Raw genomic sequence first — 13,933 nt, 5'->3', positions numbered from 1 at the left:
GGCAGTGTTTTTTTTTTACCCTACAGATGTAGGATCTTAATATGAGCCAGTTTGCTACAGCAGGAAAATAATCCTGCAGCAACAGAAATTATGAATTATTATGTGAATTATAATTAATGGAATTATTTAAAATCCACATTTTTCATTAGGGCAAGTCAAGTCTGACATTTTAAAGTGGAAATTACAAACTTTAGAAGCCTTTTTAAACTTTGAATACACAACACATTTCCGTTTCTCAGCAAATTGTGAGTGATCAAATTATGATCATACATCTATCTGTATGTGCGCATGAATATGTATGAACCTTTCCAGTATCATTGTGTTATAATCGTAATATTGTACTAGTTGTGATAGAACTAAAGTCACCATTATCTGGGTAGCAAAATCCAGAAGGTTATCAAGTCACAGACCATAAGAAAATAACTGTCTTCTATAACTCGTATTACAGTATATCAGGGATTGCCTTACCAGACTTTTAAATTCACTGGCAGAGCTTGACAGACTTAGCTAACTCAAAACCCTGCTCAGTATAGCAGACAACTTTAGCAGCAAATCCCATTCTAGGCTTCTGAAATCCTTGTCGCTCCTTTGTGAGGAGGTTAGGAAGAAAATATAATAACGTTTTCATTTCTATTGGAGGAAAATAAAAAAGGAGTAACATAAAATAATAAATGTCTGGTTTAGGGTGTTTATAGAAAGACCTTTTGACGCAGATGCTTTCCATCAGCTGGCTGTTTAGCAAGCAATTCCTTCTGAATGATTGCCCTTGGTAATGGTGTGCCTGTCAAGCGCCCGGCCAGCCTGGTGCTCTGTATGCATATTTAATCGTAACAGTAATCCCCTTACCTTTCTACAGTTAAATTTCCAGGCACCAAAACATACATTGACCCTGAAACCTACGAGGACCCGAACAGGGCTGTCCATCAATTTGCCAAGGAGCTGGACGCGTCCTGCATTAAGATTGAGCGAGTTATTGGAGCAGGTGAGTCTGGCTGGTGTCTCCCAGCTCTCTCTGTTAAGTCACGTATACTCATACATCATAATGACAGCCACATATTTACACCTTGAATGGGGACACGGTTTATCCTCACCGTATATTAATAATGGGGAAAAGTTCATTGCAATTAATGTGTGGCCCTGCTACTTTTTAAAAGGCAAGACAATAGCAAAGCAGCTCACAGCTGATAAATTGCTGCCACAATAGTTTTAGAGATGCAGTCAATGAGAGTATCTATATATCCACAGCTTGTCTTATTATGTGTCTCTGCTACACTCCACAGAGCAGAACAAGATCTCCTAGTCCAATTTGTTTTGTCCTGCAGCGCAGCTGTTTTGTCTGAAAACACACTAAGCGCTTTGTCAAAACATGAAATGCAGGTTTTTCTTAAGGGTCATGACAAGTTATGTCTCTGTCTGTCTCACAGGAGAGTTTGGGGAGGTGTGTAGTGGACGGATGAAGCTCCCAGGGAAACGGGACACGTCAGTGGCCATTAAAACCTTGAAGGTGGGCTACTCTGAGAAACAGAGGAGAGACTTCCTTTGTGAGGCCAGCATTATGGGCCAGTTTGACCATCCCAATGTTGTCCATCTGGAGGGAGTGGTGACCAGAGGTAAGGACTGCATTCTTTCACACGCACACACACACGCGCACACACACACACACACACACACACATTAAGGTCACATTAAATGTCAATATTTATTGTTTTTAGCTTGCATTTCAAGTGTTAAATTGCTACAGTCATTATAAACTGAGTGCACAAAACATTAGGAACACCTGCTCTTTCCATGACATAGACTGTCCAGGTGAATCCAGGTCAAACCTATGATCCCTTATTGATGTCACCTGTTAAATCCAATTCAATCAGTATAGATGAAGGGGAGAAGATAGGTTAAATAAGGATTTTTAAGCCTTGAGACAATTGAGACATGGATTGTGTGTGTGCTATTCAGAGGGTGAATGAGAAAGACAAAACATTTTAGTGCCTTTGAACGGGTTATGGTAGTAGGTGCCAGTTTGTGTCAAGAACTGCAAGCCTGCTGGGTTTTTCACACAACAGTTTCCCGTGTGTATCAAGAATGGTCCACCACCAAAAGGACATCCTGCCAACTTGCCACAACTGTGGGAAGCATTACAGTCAACATTGGCCAGCATCCCTGTGGAACGCTTTCAACACTATAAGAATATTTTGAAGATAAATACACAACCTAGAGGATAAGAGGACGAGATTAATAAACTAAATATAGTACTAATGGTCAATAGGGAATTGTCGATGTAAATAGTTGGTCTTCAGTTCAACAGCTGTTTAGAATCTGTGGAATGTCAGTCCTGAACTCAGAGCTATGTATGCTACGTGTGCTACGTTCTGTACATTGAGTCGGGAGCAGGATACTTGTTATTTGGCCATTGGCCCAGTCGTACTGCAAGGACTTCTGATTGGTCAACCCCAGGCTAGGGTGGGGGGTTGTAAATGGCATCCTGTTCCTTTGTTCCGTGGAGAAAGCTGAGGACAGGGGAGACTAAACATCTACCTCCCAGCATAACATCTTGATTTGTCCTTCTCAAATAAACCTATTTTTCTCCCCCTGATTTGCTTTGGAGTTTGTGTTATTGAAGAATAACATCAATCGCTACCAACACCTTGTAGTGTCAATGCCCCGACTAATTGAGGCTGTTTTGAGGGTGAATGGGAGTGCAACTCACATAATAGGAAGGTTTTCCTAATGTTTTCTACATTTAGTGAATAACGTGAATGTGTGAAAAGGTTAAGTTGCCAGACCAACTGCGAGAGAAAGACATGAGAGGAACATTTTACAATATATTTTGCTAGCTATACAATGTGAAAGTGCTGCAGTCGTAAAGGAATGACATTGAGAAGTATCTGATTGAATTAGCCTTGCTCCCTGTTTTATTTTTTCTAATTTAGACAGCCTAATATAAGGGGCAGATGTTAACACTTAATTACAAACAAACGGCTCAAAATAACACTGAGGTGGAAATGTATTTTTAGCAGGCCGTCATTAATAAACACTTGCAAGCCATATTTATGAGTCAATTAACGGAAAGTGTCACCCTTGTTTTCAGGAAAACCGGTGATGATTGTGATTGAATATATGGAAAACGGCTCATTAGATGCTTTCCTCAGGGTGAGAACCTTTCAATGCATTCAAATGGCAACTCCCTTACCAGTTATACATGTATAATACAATATGTTCCCAATAAGAGCTTATTATTCTATGAATAAAACCACTGCAATAGCTTTGTGACCTGGATCTCAGTGGATCTTGATTAGCTGACGGTTGTCCTCTGTTGTGTACAGAAACACGATGGTCAGTTCACAGTGATCCAGTTAGTGGGAATGCTGCGGGGCATAGCAGCGGGGATGAGATATCTCTCTGACATGGGATATGTCCATCGAGATCTGGCTGCACGAAACATCCTTGTCAACAGCAATCTCGTATGTAAAGTATCTGACTTCGGCCTGTCAAGAGTGATCGACGATGATCCCGAGGCTGTCTACACAACAACGGTAAGTCAATTAAGCCAGCCCCGTATTACTTTCCCTTCCTAGACACCTTGCGCTCTCTCTGAATACTCAAATCCAGCCAACAGCCAATGCATGAAAATGTAGTATAAAATATGGATGCATGCCCATGCATACCTGTGCTAGCTAGCTATTCAATATGCAAAGCCTGCAGTCTATGTGGTAGAGTTTTTGCTTTGAAAGTTTTCACGTTTTGCTGACCCTGTGTGCAGAGGTATAACTCTATTTTAATTGATGTTTTAGGGGAAGATGCAGGATATAATGAATTTGATCTTTACTCCAGCCATTGACTTGCATTTTACTGAACAGGGTGGAAAGATACCTGTTCGATGGACAGCAATGGAAGCCATCCAGTACCGTAAATTCACTTCCGCTAGTGATGTGTGGAGTTATGGCATTGTCATGTGGGAAGTCATGTCCTATGGGGAACGGCCTTACTGGGACATGTCCAATCAAGATGTGAGTTGCTCTTTTACATGAAGTCAATTATACACCAAATGTCATGTCAGGTTTCACATGTAGCTCAGGGACTAGCTACCATATTACCCAGGGGTTAACAGAATTAACAGAATTCTTATAAATGATTTAAACATGGGCCACAATTACTATTCATAGTTGAATGAGGTGGATTGTTAGGTTTTAATTAATTCTGTTTTAATCAGAGATTGATATTCATAAAATGTATATATGATAATATAAAGAAAAAGAGTAGCTAGCCACTTGGCATACAAAATAATTTTCTGACTTCAAAATGGCTTTTAACCTTTATAATGAGTTAGGATAATGAAAACCAAATTTGCCATTAGCTGAGTTCAATAATTCCAGAGCCATTTACTTAGTCATGTAGAGCCTTTAGTTTGAACTGCAGTCATTGCTTTGTTTCAGCTAAATTGGAACAGATGAACATTGCATAGCTGTTCATCATGCTGATCGCAAAAGTGGCTTTAGCGGAGTTTGGTCGCCGATTCAAACACCAGTAACGATGATGCTTACAGATGTAGGATCTTAATTTAATCCAATTTTGCAGCAACTGAAAATGTGAATTATTATTTGGATTAGAATTAATGGATATTTTTTGTAGGGGTTGATACATTTTTCGTTAGGGCAAAACAAGTCTGACATTTTGAGGTAGAAATAAACTTTAGAAGCCATTTTAAACTTAGAATACACTACAAGTTTACAGGAACAGGAACATTCTCAGGAACGAATGTGAGTGTTCAAATTAAGATACTACATCTATAAGTTGTAACATTTTGACATTTTTTATTTAACCTTTATTTAACTAGGCAAGTCGGTTAAGAACAAATCATGATTTTACAATGACGGCCTACCCTGGCCCAACCCTCCCCTAACCCCAACGACGCTGCGCCAAATGTGAGCCGCCCTATGGGACTCCCGATCACGGCCGGTTGTGATACAGGTTGGGATCAAACCAGGGTCTGTAGTGACGCCTCTAGCACTGAGATGCAGTGCCTTAGACCGCTGCGCCACTCAGGAGCCCAAAATCCACCAATGTTTGCAAATACTAGTCTGGAAGATGCTCCAGTGTTAGTTGTCTCCCTTGGCAAAGTTAAAGATGATATAATCCAGTAGGACAAACAGTCTTCTCCTCCGCAGAAACAACGAAAAAGGATTATATTTCTCTCAACTCCTCCTAATGGGAAGCCTGCTGATTGAACAATCAGCTGGTAGAAATGCTAAACATGATTGGCCATTTTAGTGCTTGGCAGGCATCAATGTCAGGGATTTCAGTTCCTCTGTCAAGATGTTGGCAAACAGCTCCTCTGGGATACACAAAGAGAAATATTTACATTTCCTCAACATTTTCAGTGTTTCGACACTTTTCCTTCCGTAGTTCAGTGTTGTTTGAAAAGCCCTGACAGGAATAACAGATTAATATTTGCAGAAAATAAATCCTAGAATAGAGGAAGAGACGGTTGAGTCTCAAATCAAAGTTTTCCATTGCCCCTAATGTTAAATGTTCTCACGCCATAGACTTTCAATGGACTTGGTTTTTAACTATTGACACAGTGAGAATATATGTAGCTTTAAGGATATGCAGATGCCCCCCTATTGATGAGACAAACAGTATAAATGATGCATCTAAAGGAAAAAAGTGCCACTGTTGGCTAAATGAATTACAATCATGTCTATTGGTTCTTTATAACAGACAGGAGCAGCTCTTCCAGAGACTAATCTCCGTGCCATACAGGGACATACAGGATGCTACTCTCAATAGCTCCTCATTTGGGTCCTGCTACTCTGTGTCCTTGTGTCTCACCATCATCTTAACATGCTGACACTGAGCGATGAACATCCGGTTTCGCTTGTTTCCCCTCAATGTACCACGTCTGTAAATAGGGAACCACAAAAGACTTATGTACTGACACTTCCTGTTTACAAACATCTTGATTAGAGGATGAAATGGTAATGAACTGTAGGAAATGGTGACTTGTGTTAATGTGGTGGTAATGACTCTCCTGTGTTTCGGTTTTCCCAGGTGATAAAGGCCATAGAGGAAGGGTACCGCCTCCCTGCTCCCATGGACTGCCCTCCAGGCCTGCACCAGCTAATGCTGGACTGCTGGCAGAAAGACAGGGCTGATCGACCCAAATTTGATCAAATAGTTGGCATCCTTGATAAGATGATTCGCAATCCCAATACCTTAAAAACCCCTTTGGGAACATGCACAAGGTAAGGAAAGCTTGTCTCATTAACCCTATGACTGAGCACTACAAAACACCAATGAAATACATTTAATTTTCAGCTTCATTTATTAGATTTGGCCATGTTTGCTACAGATGTAGAATCTTAATTTGACCTACAGGTAAATGCCAAAATAATGGGAACACTTGAGTAAATGAGGGATGCAAAATATATTGAAAGCATGTTCTTCCACACAGGTGTGATTCCTGAGTTAATTAAGCAATTAACATCCCATCATGCTTAGGGTCATGTATAAAAATGCTGGGCAAGACATTATTTTGGGTACCATTGCTATGCCCCCATAGGATGACAATGCCCCCATCCACAGGGCATGAGTGGTCACTGAATGGTTTGATGAGCTTGAAAACCATGTAAACCGCATGCCGTGTCTGTCTCAGTCACCAGATCTCAACCCGATTGAACACTTATGGGAGATTCTGGAACAGCTTTTTCCACCACCATCAACAAAACACCAAATTATGGAATGGTGTCACATCACCCCAATAGAGTTCCAGATACTTACAGAATCTATGCCAAGGTGTATTAAAGCTGTTTCAATGCCCTAGTAAGATAATTTCTGTTGGTGTTTCCTTTATTTTCTGGCAGTTACCTGTATATTGTCACAGCAAAATAATCCTGTGTTTAGTTCACAATGATGCTTGATTGGTGCTTAGGCTGGAAACGTTGTCAATAAAGCGGTGAATTGGGAGCTTTAAAAGTGTGCTGGCCTACTTGTTCTATACTAGGCTATTAGCCAGTCAAACGTAGGCTACATGAAAAGTGCTATATTGTTAATATAACTGTGCGTTTTCAGTGAATTTATGTCAATCACGAAGCTCATCTAGATTTCCTGCGGTGCAGGAAAATTCTCAGCAACAAAAGAGTGATCAAATTAAGATCCTACATCTGTTGAAGACTCTGGAAGTATATATTGTTTCTTCATATTTCATTCCTATGGAACTACATTAGTGGACAATTCAGAGCATCCAGTGGTTGATTTATCCATAGGAGTTCACAGATGAAAGATAAATCCCTGAGAATCAATAAGCCAAAGCAGCTTCCATGGCTTTATGGTCAATAGCAGGGCTTTTAAATCAATCCCTGTAATGAGTTCCTGGGACTTTCAGGTGCTGTGGGAACTCTGGACCCCACTGTGACATTTGTCAAATTAATTATATTTACAGTCGGAACACAATCTCTCTGGGTGAGATTGAGAACGGAACCCCCCTGAAAATGTAAAAAAAACTCTTCCGTTTCTGGGGGCCATTTGTGGGGATTTGAAGCGAAAATTACCATCCAACTGATGTTGAGGGTTTTTGATAGTTACTTAGCACACATATTTGACTGAAAAAGAGGATCAGATGGCGTAGTCACTTTTGAATTTGATTTTGAAGTGTAAAAAATGTGGTAATTTATTTTTCACTTGCAATTTACTGCACCCCGGGATGTCTTTGGCTGTCTTTGTGTTTTGTTTCCAGCTGAATTTGTATTTGCTGTTGGAATGTTTTTGCATAAGACGTTAATGTCTTTGTCTTGCTCATCCCACAGACCGATTAGTCCCCTGTTAGATCAGAGCACACCAGACTTCACTACGTTCCGCTCGGTGGGGGAGTGGCTGGAGGCCATCAAGATGGAGAGATACAGAGACAACTTCACCGTCGAAGGCTACAGCTCACTGGAATCTGTGGCCAGGATGTCAATCGAGTAATGAACCTGAACTTTAAAACACTTGTGGATGCCAAAGCCACCATAGCCAGTTCTGGAGAGTTGTCTTATAATTATTTTCTCATTCAATATCCTTGGATATGCCCTGACTAAATTTCAATTTCATCATTTTGATTCATGAACAAGCCTGTCGAGTTTTACTTATATTTTTTTATCCTCCATTTCTCCTTTAATGAAATACCTAGTGCTATAAATCATGAGATGTTTTGAGCATCTTTGTGGTACAGTGCTGTGATTTATGATTGGTTGTCTTGTCTTGCAGGGATGTGATGAGCTTGGGGATCACTTTAGTGGGACATCAGAAGAAGATCATGAGCAACATACAGACTATGAGAGCCCAGATGCTAAATCTCCACGGCACGGGCATCCAGGTGTGATGATAGACTACAGTGCCCCCTGTGGACAGGGGGGCAAAGAGCTATCTAGAGCAGCGCTAGGGCAGAACTTCCCAGGATAATCATAAAAAAATCATGTGACGTGACGTCGTCTCCTGTGTCTGACTCTGTTTTTCCGGATTTTTCGGAATTAAAATCATTCCTTTGTTCCTTGGCAAAGGATTTAACCCCTCTTTAGAACGGGTACTAAAGGAGAGAATGAGAGAATACTCCCTGGACATGATGCCGCTCTGAGAAACTCAACCACAAATAGAGATGGAGCTTTGGAAAAGGAGTTTTATCCATATTACCTTGTTCTTTTAACCTTATGAATTTTTGGGGGGGAGGGCACCATGAAAATGGATTTCACTTAAAAAAGCAAAAAAATCCCCCCAAAACTTTTTCCCCTTGCAGTGTTTTATTAAAATATTTTTTATTCTAGTTTGTTAATTTTGTTAGTTTCAGAAGGCACAGTGATATGGTGTGGTACGTACAGTAATCTAATATTTTTCTTTCGCGTTACAATTTTTTCTTCTTTTCATTTTGGACTTGACAACAGGGTAAACGTTCCCATCCAGCCGGACAGGGAGGATGAATATGGTGTGTGAACATTTTGGTGGAGATGATTTAGAGGTACCTTGACCAGTTTGTCTTGAGACACCTGTTTTAACTGTTTGCAATGAGTTGTGTTTTTTGTCCCTGATGTTTTTGAAGTGGAAATGGTATCCTGCACCTCAGATCAGTGAATTCAAGGATAGTAGTATTCACTTGGTTGTTTCAAGCTTGCAAGAGTGGCTTGTTGTATGAATTTTTCTGAAGACAGATGTTCTCGTTGTATAATGAAAACATTTCAAATTTGTATGTAGGAATTGCGAAACAGTATGACACCAACAAGGCAAAGCGATTTCAGATTGATCACAACTTTAATATCTAATATCAAGCATCAAATTGGCAATGTTTATGTTTACCACATGAATCATTTTACCTTATTGTCCAATATACTTTCAATCTGAAATGTTTTGTTGTTTAATTATTTATTTGAATGTTTCCACAGACAGCACTATAGAAAGGTTGTATTGAAACTTAAAGAGACTTGATCCACCGCAAAGGGTTTGAAATGCCTAAACAAACTTATTTTTATGTTGCAGCAAATGGTATTTGTTTCCTATTTTGGTTAATACAGTTGTGAAGGGTGAATCAATGAAAGGCTGTGTATGTTCTTTCTACAACTAATTCTCCCTTAAAACGAATGTACTCCCATTATTTTTAGGCACTTCTATGGCAAGTTTTCTTGCGATTCAATGAGACAGTCTTTTGTAGGGTTGAATGGACAAGTTCCGTTTTTTCTTTGTGGTATCCTGTCATCCTGAACTTGAATAGATCAAATCAAGTGCATTTACACTTACATATGTTGAGTGATGGTTAACACAGTCAGTGTAGGGTAGAAGATTGAACAGAGCAATAATTAGCCCAGGTGGAAATGGTCCTCTGAGATTTTAAGGTGCTAGGTTTTACAGAAATATCAGTTGCTCAGTGCTGGGAAAATGAAACGTTCTGTGACCAACAGGAAAAAGGTATATGTATTGACCTTTTTCCAGTTGAAGATTACCTGGATTATAGGGCTGGGAGGATAGATTGGTACAGTATACCGGAATACAGAGTTATCAAATAATGAAATAGTAATGCCACTTACGAAATGGTATACCGTGACATGCTAATGACTTAATAACAATGTCACAGAGTATGAGTATGTTTGGAATATATGGCTGTTACAGTGGAGTGAGATGACATTCAACCAGCGGAGAGTCGCACATATTAGTCATGATATCATCTTTTCCATTGCAGCACACTGCATTTGCAGGCGTTCAGTTCGGTGCGAGGTACCTACAGTAACTAATATTATCATAATATATTGAAAATCCTGATACTACATATTATGATGCTCATACTGTGAAAATCACATACCGTCCCAGCCCTAGCTGGTCAGGAGAGCTAGTCACATGTTTATTAATGTGTCTCTGCTCAAACCTTTCCAGGCAAACAGGGTGATGTAACATGCATAAAAGTGTTTTCTATGCTTTTTTTCTTAACTTACCTGGCCCTTCGTATGTTAATCACGGCACAGAGATAAGGAATGGGCTTGCAAAGATGTGCTAAAGAGCCAACCTAATGGTGCCATCGCAGTCTTCTCTTTCTACAACAAAATGAATGTTATCACGTTGAATATGTCTCCAGCATTGTATACTCTGATGGTCGATTCACTCATTTCTTTGTCATTTAAAGTAAGGAAAAATCGGTATTTCCAATTGCAATTATATCCAAGGCTGTCTTTATGGACTGATCATAGATTCAGATTTTCAAAGCTGCAGCTTTTCCCAATGGTTTATTTAAGACGTCTTTCATTATGCCTGTAGAGAATGAATTGGTCTTCAGAAAACCAACCTTGGAACACTATCATGGACTATGGCTGCAAGCTTAGTTTTTGTAAAGCCATTAGTGACTTTGTCTATTTTTTCCTAGATTAATTTCCATTGTGCTCGGTCCAAAGGGACTCACACCTGTGGGGGGGTACCCAGGGAATCAGACCATGCCCAGCCCACTCTGGGCCCCATGTCACAGACAGACAGACCCATTCTTTATCCATACAGCAAAGCTCAGCAATTGGGAACATGCCAGCCCTTTGAATTGAATACCAGCGTAAAGGCATTCAGTCAGCACAAAACCCCCAGTTCACGGGAAGGCAAGCAGGCTCCCTCTTTTTCTCTCTCTCTCTCTACTCTCCCCTGCTCTGATCTCCAACAGCGGGCCCCTAGGGGCATTCACACCCCGGAGCTGGAGGCTCCCACTCCCCCTCCTCCCTCTCTCTCTGAGTCTGGGGTCCTGTAGAGACAGCAATTTTGAGCCAAATTGAGATTAAGACCTGGATACAATCGATCTGCCATATAAATAATCTGTAACCTTCACAGGCAGTCAACTTTTACTGTCCGCTTTTACTTTGTTTCTTACCCGTTTTCTTGTTGAGGATGTTCAAGTGAATATATGGGGGTGTTGTTCTGTTTCAACAAAGCTAAAGGCAGTTTGTGTGGTGAGTTGATTGGATTCAGGATTGAGAACACATTTTAAATACAAAGTAGAATGGTTATTATTTTCAAACCTTTTGGACAAACTGTTGGAAATTGTGGACACGCCTTTGCAATGCATAGGTGTTGGATGATTCCAAAGAGTTCAGCACTGTTGATGGTGTCATAAAGATCAGAGGTCCGAGGGGAACTTTGTATATGTTCTAATTGTAAAACCTGTACATTTTATTTATATTGTTGTCTTTTTACACACATTACTCTGTAGTGAGCTCTGAATACATTGAAAATGCACTATATTTTTCTATCTCACTTGCAGATGATTATTGTCACCCAGAAGATTTCAGTTGTACATACTTTCTCATTTAGGACCAAAGACAGGTTTTCCATCTAGAATTGTATTTTGTTTTTATTTTCTCTTTTAGTTTAATGTACAGTTATATGAATTGTCAATGTATTATTTATTTTTTCTGTGATGAGAGTATTGAGTATTCATCGGTCAAGAGTATTTTCCCCAAACAGCAGAACTGTAAAATCATTACTTCTTAGACAATTTCCTGTTACATAGGACATTTCTTTTTTGCTTTGTAACCTTTGTAATAGACTGTACATATATTTTTGGAAATATAATACAATCTCTATAGAAATCTTTTGTTTCTCATTGGATTCTTTTCCATCATAAATAGCTACTATTATACAGGATTTCCATGTAAACATGTGGTACAACCTTTGCTTTTAAACAGTTTCAAAGTGTTTAATATATTCATCAACACACACCATTTTGTAAATCATTAACCAGTGATATTTGAAAGTTAAAGTAAGAATACAATCAAAGTAGTTTTGATTCAATCTAAACAAATGTGATACATGACTGTTTTGTGTTTTTGTGATAGAGAGAGAGAGTGTGTGTGTGTGTGTGTGTGTGTGTGTGTGTGTGTGTGTGTGTGTGTGTGTGTGTGTGTGTGTGTGTGTGTGTGTGTGTGTGTGTGAGAGAGAGAGAGAGAGACTGAGTGACATGGGAGGGTACAGTCTATATGAAGAAAGATAGCTGGGATGGTGTCATTAAGAAGACATTACTAAACCTCCAACATTGAACAAAACATCTAATTAAGCTCCATCCTGAGGGATTTTATACAAAGGAACCTTAATCGATTTATAAGGATTATATCTCCTGTTATTCTAATATTTATTTTATTAAGTTGGAATGATATCAACATCTTGTCCCACGGGCTGATGGAATGCAATCATTATTAAGGGTTGCATCCCAAATAGCACCTTATTCCCTTTATGGTGCACTACTTTCGACCTGTGCCCATAGGGCTCTGGTCAAAAGTAGTGTACTATATAGGGAATAGGGTGCAATTTGGGATGCATCCATAGTGTATATTGCTAGGGGAGTTTGGCCCCCATCCATGCATTTTTGGGTGAGTAGGAGAGGCTCTATGGCTACTCCTCTGTCACCACTAATCCCTACAGTACACTACAGCCTGCTAATCATCCTGCCATCTAACATGGACACAGAAATGTTTGAGTATTTTGATATACACAATAGAGTTGGACTGATTTAATAGCAACATAGAGTGTTCTTCCATCCTCATGGTTCCTAGTTTGGCAGATTTATGCTTAGGGTCCATTGGTAGAGGTTGTATGTTATCGTGTTTTTTTCTCACGACTGCAGGCTGATTGGACATAGTATTGACGTTGAAAATATGTGAACTCCAACAGAACAAGTATAGAAAAGAAGCTCTGCAAGTTTTCCTGTAAAAGTTGGGTTTGATTTTCAATCAGTTGCTTGAGGCGTCGCAATACGTATCTTCTCTATAAAACCCTTTTCTCCGTGTTTGAATAGGAAAAGTTCATATCTCCCAGATATGCAGCACTTAACTCAACCATCAGACAGAGATGGAGAAAAACTGGAAGATTGCCAATAGAGGATTAAGGGAATTAAATAATTTATTTTTTGCAATTCTGCAATAATCTGAAGCACTAGTTTGCCATTATTCATACAATTCACATCTAACACCAAGGTCAATAGTGATATTGTTGAAATATATAAGAATACACTTGGCCTGGATTGGATAATACCAGTCTGCCTCAGCAGTTTAAAAGATCATGACCCTTTTAAATAATGAGGACTCATCATCCAATGGCCAGCTGTGTTCTGCTGGGCAGTATGCTGTACATGGAAATCAGATGAACGGTAACCCACTGGGGACAGAAGTCAATTCAACATCTATTCCACGTTGGTTCAACTTAATTTTATTGAAATGACGTGGAAACAACGTTGATTCAACCAGTGTGTACCCAGTGGGAAGGCTTAACTAAACCATCTGACTTCCTGCTTTCTATAACTAAATTCCTGGTTTGAAATATGACTGCTGGAGCTAGTGGACTTGTCAGTACGAAAAGCCAAGGACAGATATGCAATTTCCACACATGAAAAAATTGGATGTTCACTGGTTACGCAACTATTTATCATGTCTGATCCCAAGGTGAGCAGTAATGT

The 13,933-nt window shown here is 39.6% G+C and overlaps 1 protein-coding gene across 4 annotated transcripts in view; it reads left to right on the top strand.

Annotated features, from left to right (window-relative positions):
• LOC106571329 (ephrin type-A receptor 7) overlaps nucleotides 1-12,074 on the top strand; it is a 74,797-nt gene extending 62,723 nt beyond the window's left edge. For 2 of the 4 annotated variants that reach the window (XM_014144271.2, XM_045695640.1), the window contains exons 10-17: nucleotides 869-982; nucleotides 1,425-1,610; nucleotides 3,086-3,147; nucleotides 3,321-3,530; nucleotides 3,855-4,004; nucleotides 6,046-6,239; nucleotides 7,800-7,955; nucleotides 8,239-12,074. In XM_014144271.2, coding sequence (XP_013999746.1) covers nucleotides 869-982; nucleotides 1,425-1,610; nucleotides 3,086-3,147; nucleotides 3,321-3,530; nucleotides 3,855-4,004; nucleotides 6,046-6,239; nucleotides 7,800-7,955; nucleotides 8,239-8,353 — 1,187 coding nt within the window. In that variant the 3' untranslated portion in view covers nucleotides 8,354-12,074. Of the gene's footprint in view, nucleotides 1-856; nucleotides 983-1,424; nucleotides 1,611-3,085; nucleotides 3,148-3,320; nucleotides 3,531-3,854; nucleotides 4,005-6,045; nucleotides 6,240-7,799; nucleotides 7,956-8,238 lie in introns of all 4 variants that reach the window. The other 2 variants (XM_014144270.2, XM_045695639.1) reach the window with 1 other exon arrangement.
• The last annotated feature ends 1,859 nt before the right edge of the window (nucleotides 12,075-13,933 follow it).

This window comes from Salmo salar, chromosome ssa15, assembly GCF_905237065.1.
Source record: "Salmo salar chromosome ssa15, Ssal_v3.1, whole genome shotgun sequence".
Classification (NCBI taxonomy): Eukaryota; Metazoa; Chordata; class Actinopteri; order Salmoniformes; family Salmonidae; genus Salmo; species Salmo salar.
Note: the sequence above shows the minus strand (reverse complement) of the source record. Positions and strands in the feature narration are given on the sequence as shown.